The sequence below is a fragment of the Coloeus monedula genome (assembly GCF_965178545.1).
Source record: "Coloeus monedula genome assembly, chromosome: 7".
Classification (NCBI taxonomy): Eukaryota; Metazoa; Chordata; class Aves; order Passeriformes; family Corvidae; genus Coloeus; species Coloeus monedula.
This window is the reverse complement of record NC_138787.1, coordinates 12,391,933-12,399,143: the sequence shown is the minus strand read 5'-3', so window position 1 is coordinate 12,399,143 and position 7,211 is coordinate 12,391,933. Positions and strand designations below refer to the sequence as shown.

General features: G+C 47.3%; 1 protein-coding gene across 1 annotated transcript; it reads right to left on the bottom strand.

Annotated features, from left to right (window-relative positions):
* Nucleotides 1-163: 163 nt before the first annotated feature.
* On the bottom strand, nt 164-5,432 carry LOC309574822 (caspase-8-like). Its single transcript, XM_082284740.1, has 7 exons — nt 5,086-5,432; nt 4,556-4,661; nt 3,291-3,426; nt 3,086-3,201; nt 2,445-2,583; nt 1,004-1,505; nt 164-709 (listed from the first exon to the last, which is right to left on the bottom strand). The coding sequence occupies exons 1-7, from the start codon at nt 5,385-5,387 to the stop codon at nt 574-576; spliced, it is 1,437 nt and encodes a 478-aa protein (XP_082140866.1). The 5' UTR covers nt 5,388-5,432; the 3' UTR covers nt 164-573.
* Nucleotides 5,433-7,211: the final 1,779 nt, after the last annotated feature.

The window sequence follows — 7,211 nt, the reverse complement described above, 5'->3', positions numbered from 1 at the left end:
TCGATGTAGAGGATATCTGATATCCAGGTCACAGATACATCCTGCTGAGGATGCTGGGTAACAAGTGCTTGACTTTATCTTGAGGCGTACTAAGCCACTACAAATGAATGACTTTAAGTTATGAGGACAAGTAACAAAACACACTGATGTGGGCTGATTATATCCTATAAAATTTACAGCACTCTCCCGTTTATTTTGCAAAATAGGCTTTATAATGGTTGTCTTCTGAAAGTTGCCTTGTAAAGATACCTTATGAAAGCAATAGCAATGTGACACAGCTGATAAGGCCACTGAGTGTATTTTAGCCAGCAAACCACAGATCTGAGAGAGATCAGCTAAATAAATCAGAGGTAAATCAGAGACCAGCTCAGAGATGCTCTGAAGTATGAAGTGTTACACATATTAACACAAATTTCTTAGGGCTTTTTCTCCTCAGTTGTATTTTCAATTAAAAGTATCTGCTCTTTTGGTAAGAGTAGACACTTGAAAGTCTGTTGTGTTTGATCAAATTCTGAGTGAAACCAGCCAATTCCAGGCTGCTGCAGCACTCTCTGCCCTGCAGTTCCCTCCCATTCAGTTGACAGGGAAGATGAGCCTCTTCCTCAGTGTGAAACTGGGCTGTGGCATCTGCTTCTTTGCATCCCGCTCACAAGATTTTCTGCTCACTTCTTGATTTACCGCTGTCAGGATAGTGAGAACATCTTCCCCTCTGCAAAGACATGAGTACAGTTTGTATTACAGGCAGTTAACATCAGCAAAATAACAACATTCTCACTATCTTAATATATACCAGTGCTAACAGCTCCAGTTCTTAATAAGCTTCAGCACTTCCCCGAGTTGCTTTGAACAGTCCACATGGTGTTGCTCTGTCCTACATTACTGTTTGCACTCTGAGTGAGCATTCCCACTCCCTATCATCTACCTCTGCATCTACATCAAGTCCCTGTCCACCAGAAGGAAAATTGAGGTGTTGCCAAAAATAAGCTTATGGAAACATAAGTACCGAGGACAGCTGTATTCCAGGTGCTGGCACAGTGCCTGTATGTACCAGGTTCCCTCCCTGGGACTTCTGTAGGAGACGTAATCCTGCAGGGTCGCCATGCCCAGGAGGAAGTCTGCCTCTGCGGGGATGCATTCGAGCTGAAACCTCGCATCTCGCTCTACAGAAGAATCTTGCTCTCCAGAATCTGTTTCGATGGTCACACCTTTATGGAAAGCATCACCTTGGCAGGCCTGAATAAAAAAAACTTTCGGTTTTCCAGCAAGTGAGTTGCAATTCTGTACAGTGAAAGAAGTGGTCAGTTCCCGGATAGGTACTTCCTGCCCATCAACACCATATATAATGCCTTTTTTCCCATGAGACAGGATACAGCAAACAAAACAGTCCTTGTCTTCATGGTCTTCATTCCGGAAGTTGTTCACAGTCTTTCGGATTTCTTCTGCAGTGAGGTCTCTATATTCTTCTACTCTAAAATGAAGCTTGCTAAAGACATTCCTCAGAGCCTCTGGAAAGCAAACAGAAGGAAAATAGGAGACATTTCATGATATGAAAGTTGCATTCTGCAATTGCAGATTGCCATTTCTAGACATAATTGGTCATCTGCTACACGACTACATCCATGCAGTTATATTCCTAGTCTGAAAATACTATAGGAGTCTCATCACTGATCATGTGTCTACTGAGTTCCCTTAACTGTCATTAAAAGGCTTTCTTGCCATCGTGCCTCTGTCTGGAAAGCATGCACAACTATTAAGAAAGCCGTATCTCTTTTCCCCACTCACTTTACAGCTAGTCCCTTCATCTCTCAAAAGGTGTTGGACAGTGCAGTTGCTTTACCCAAGAGGAGAGCTCAACTGATTTGGGTGGTACCCATGTCACAGGAGGAGAAACCTTGTGCTCTGACTTGAACTAAAGGTGTAGTTCAGTTCAGTGAGGGAAGACCCATTGTTGGATTTTATCTCTTGGCACAGACACTGCAAATACACTGATCTGACAGACCCTAGGACCCACCGTGAGCTCTGCTGCTGTACAACAGCCTGCTAAAATCAGGGCCCCTGAGTGCCAACATTGTCCCTTTTTTTAAGTTGGATGTTAAACAATGCCCATGTCTGGTTCAGCAGCAGACGCTTCCAATTCTGCATATTTTAGAATTAGCAATGCACAAGGCTGATGCAAAGCTAGCCTAGCTTGTAAAGTCCAGGCTCAGGGTGCTGGTTAAGGTTGCAGTAACCTCATTAGAACTGCAAAATGCTAGTGAATTGTTCAGTGTTGGGCACTAAAAACGTGATGAGTTGATTAGGGTGTGTCAGCACGGTAAACGGCTGACTGAGCCACTACGACAAAAGTATCCTAGAAAGGGAAGATTGAAATTTAGACCTTTAGGAAGAGAAGCAAGGTTTCTATTTTTAAAGATTCACAAACTCATCCTTAACATTCACTGTACCTGCATCCACGTCTGTACCATTCCGATCCTTCATGTGTTTGTGTTCCAGCACTCCTTCCCTAGCTTTTGCAAAATTGTGATTATTCAGGATCAGGCACACTCCACAGGGTCGGCTGGTCATTTTGTAAGCTTCAAGCAGCTGAAAAGAAAGACTCCTGGTGAAACTCCTGCGCTGTCCTCCAGGGGCTCCTCAGCCGTTGGGAGTGGCACAGCAGGGTACACAGCCAGATGGCCTCCTGTCCAGGCAGCTCTCCCTGAACAGTTTTGCTCCCAGGGCCTGGCAGTGCCCTGCCCCACTGCCTTTGGCAGTCTATGCAGGACAGCACCCTGCTGGACAACCAAAGTCAGGCTCAGCCCACACAGGGTGCTCTGTTCACTCTCATCTCCATGCCAAGCCAGCTGCCTAATTCCTGGTACCATCAATTCAGCCTACCTTGCTATCCCTGCCTTGTAGATGTTTCTGAAGTACAACACTGCAGCAGCTGTGCTGGTGACAAAGCTTCAGAATAAAGGATGCAGAGTTGCGCATTTTTCTTTTTCTAGACAGTGCTTTTAACAGCTGGTCTTAGAACAACTGTTCACTTCATGGACAGGTGAGCTAAGACAAAATGATGATGTTTCTAAGAAATAAACTAACTTACCTGGGAAGAATCATTAAAATTGCCAGGAAGATAGGGTGCTACAGATGACACCAGATGCCCCCTAGAGCTTCCTGTACTGCCCCTCTCTTCCTGTGTGACGAGCATCTCTTCTTGGCCTGCAAAGCATTCATGATTACTCCTGTACAATAACTACACAACACCTCGACAATAACTATGGGGAAGAGGCTGTTTTGTTCTGTGTTACCAAATAGGTTTAATCCATCTTCAATTCTGTTCCACAGGCTGATGTTAATTTTTTCACAGAGACTCTTCAGCATACTTAGGTTGTCTTTTCCCAGAAGGCCCTTCTTTTCCATCTCAGTGAGAATGTCGAGCATTGTCTGGGTAATCAGAAAGGCAGTTTGCTCTTAGTGCACCTCCATGCTGCCACTGGGAGCAAAGTTGCAGCACATGCACTTAAGCTTTAATGTACTGAGAGCATATGCGACCCACAGAGTCAATCCAGCTGACTGGGAGCTCAGTTGAGACCCCAGCTGAGCCAGTTAATCCTAGTTCAGCAAAACCTACAAGTACTGTTAAGTACCAACATCTCAAAACATACTCATTTCCTTTCTGTAGCTCAGAGGTGCCAAGATCTAATTACGATCTAACCCAGGACATCTAACAGTGGTCATACAGGAATATATTACAACATTTTTAATGATTGCTTTCATTCAACTTTCAGTGGCTATCTTGTGCACTTAACTGAAAAACAAGAATCACTGCAGTGACCATATTAAGCACTGGCAAAAAGGGTATAACCTCATGGTGGTGTGGAGATCACTCTGAAGCAAAAGGGGACCCGAGGGACAGAAACTCATCAAAGAGTGAGTAGCAGAGCACAGTGGTCACCCCAAGAATTTACTAGAACAGCTATCACAGTCTCCACTCTAAGTAAAGAAGGAAAATCCTCAAAACTTTTATTAGACAGAACAAAGTACCCAGGAGTCAGAACTGCAGGCTGGGACAGCATAAAAGCACTGGATCTCCTGCAAGGCTACTTGTGAATTCCAAGCTCATTGGCCTTAACCTTGAGAAGGATCTGTTGCTTACGTCTGTATTTTCTGCATTAAAAATAAAAAGAAAATCATAAAATAATACCCACAGTGGGTGACTTTCTGTATTTGATAATGACTTAGAAAGAAGAAAAAAAAAAGTCTGTTGGGCAAGATAAGTGAACGTGCTCATCAGTTTTTTGTTGATTAAAGCCACTGAGTACCCTGACCCCCGTGGGGTGCTTGGATGTGATGGCCTCAGTCCCTGGCACAGCTGGCTATGACACAGCTGCAAAAGCTGTGCCCAACACCAGCCCAAACAAGTCCCATATGCATGCAGGGGCACCCTTTTTCTTGTGTTTTCACCGTAAGAGTGATGCCATAAAGAAGAGTGACGCTCATTCCCCCATGAGTAACCCAACAGCCTCTGTGGATTATAGTAATAATTTTAAAAAAGTATTAAAGAGGTGCTTACAGTCTCACGGGTTAGCTTGCTTTTTGGTAAATCTTTGACCAAAAGTAACTTGAAAGACATCAGCTCATCTTCGGTGATATCTTCAGACAGCTGAAAGAGCAAGTATCTAGAGAAAGAAGTGGAGGGGGTTGTTTCATCGTGTTTCCGAGCACAATTTAACTCCGTACTACTGCACTGCCCCTTTCGTCTACTGTCCCCCCAGCTCATATTCCCCCTTTTTTTCCGTTTTAGATAGAGGACACAAGTCCCAGGACAGCCTGAAGTCAAACCCTTTTCAGCAGCAATTAAACAGATCTCAGTTCTCCTGCAGAAAGCCACGCCGAAGCTCTGGGGAGCTGCGAGCACAGCCCCGTGTCCTCCCTCCTGTCGGGCTGCAATCGCGCCTCTCCGTAGGGCCTGTTCCCACTTTCTCTTGGAAGCCGCTTGTGCGCTTCCAGCGCTCAGCCCTGTTCAGGGGAGGTGACGGAATGAGGCGGGCAGCCGGTCCCGCAGCGCCGCCCGGCCCGGCCCGGCCCGGCGCCCTCACTCACCTGAGGGGCGGCACCCGCGCCCTGCCCGGCACCCGCAGCTCCCTCTCCACCTGCTCCCGGCTGGAGCCCAGGTGGGCAACCAGGAGGTCGATCCGCCCGATGCGGTAGAGGAGCTCCCTGAGGAAGGCCAGGTTCCCCGCCTCCAGCACGCCCTTCTCCTGCAGCGCTTCGAACAAGTCGTGCGGGCTCCGAGCGGCCTCCAGCCTCCTCCTGGGGACGAGCTCCCGGCTGAGGAACTTGAGCGCCGCCAGCTCGGCCTCGCTCAGCTCGTAGCTGACCGCCAGCAGCAGGGGCAGCTCCATGGCCGCGCCGCAGCCGCGCAGGACGGAGGGCGCTCCCCGCCGCCACCGGAGGCGGGGCCCGACCAGGGGCGGCGCTTCCCTCGGGATTGAACTTCCGGAGGCCCGGGGGGAGTGGCCCGTGTCGGGGCCCGTCTGCTCACCTTTCCGGCTGCTCTTGCGCCCGTTCTTGAGCAAACCGAATCTGCTAGTGCGGATGCAAAGGTCTCCCTCTGCCGAGGCTTTTCCTGCAGTCGCCTCTCGCCGCTTCCCAGGCACTCACAAACCACTGCTACTTTAATTCAAGGAGAAGGAAGCTTTTATAATACCACTAATTCGCCTTCCTCCTTGCGAGCCTTCTGGTCTGCTGTCAGAAAAGGCAGCACACTCCCTGGCGGCGTTCGGCCCCTAGCAGCCACCAGCCGTGGAATACAGCTCCCTTCCCACCCGTCCCACAGCTGCTGAAGACAGTTCTACCAACGGGAGCAGGCACTGCGCCATGGCATAGGGCCCTGGGGTGCTGCACCACCTCCACGACACCTTCTGGTGCAGCTCTGTGGATAGATGGTATTTCACAATAGCAGGGGAGAGATTTTACCAACTGGAACTTCATCCTTCTGAAAACGAACCTTAACACCTTAATGCTCACTTTGAACCAGAGAGTGACCCGCAGCGTATCCATACTCTCCAATAAAGAACCAGTGTTCTTGCTAAGCAAGTTCTTGCTGATTTGAAACCAGCATCTCTTCCTTCCTGAAAAATCCAGTAAAAACCAGTTTAACAAAATACTAAATAGAAATCTGTACATTTTTTATCACAGAAATGCCTTATCAATGTTCAAAACCCAGTGCAAGATACTTGGTTACTACATGCATGGCAAGTTGGGTCAAAGATGGAAGGAATCCAAAGAGCAAGGCACTTTTCAACAGGCTATAAGCTGACATGTCCCCAAGACATGTTAGATCTTCCTAGCAAAGAGACTGAAGGAGGTATGGATCCATCTTTGCACTCACATACCTGGACCAATCAGGCCTAAATGCAAAGTGGCTACACATACAAAACTAACGTAGAAGACTTAGGCCAAGCTCAGAAGATATGTCCAGGATAACATTCCGCCTAGCTAGGAATGTATGGTTGGCATCCACAAGAGTCAGCCACATTTGGGGCCTGGGGAGTTCCAGTGGCTGTCAATAACAGAACAGAATGACAAGCAAAGGCACACTTACAGAAAGCACACACAGAAATTAATATCTGGGAATTCCCAAAGTTTTCACTTATATTTTTTAGCACATTGCAAAGGAGTCATTGCAGATCAAACATGCAATTCTCTGTTCATAACTTGAAATATCTCTAGTAGAAAAGAGGCAGATTTGAATAATTTCTGAGAGAATGTGCCCATGTTATTTAGGGGTCAGAATAAAAAAGCTGACCAGCAAGGGCTGAACACTCAACACCTCTGGAGAAAAATGTAGCACTAGACACCCTGCTGTACAGCATAATACCCTTAATGGCATGTATTTTGTTTCCACCTCTCCCTGGTCTTCAAATTACCTGCAGGAGATCTTAAGAGATTACAGAAACAGCCAGCCAACAGAATCTAAACTCATCAGCACCTGAATTTGCACTGCTTTGAGAACTGAGTGAACCCTCACACAGGTGGTGGGAATACTCAGGTTGTGGGAATACTCGCCCAACGGGAGAAGGTGGCAGCCAGCTGAACACAGGCAGGATCCTCACACATGCTGCCAGCCCATCCCAAGAGCAGCACATTTACAAATCATCCTAAAACCATTTGGGTGGAGAGAATGACAAACTTCCCACAGGATGTGGGCATAAAGAGTTCCTGGT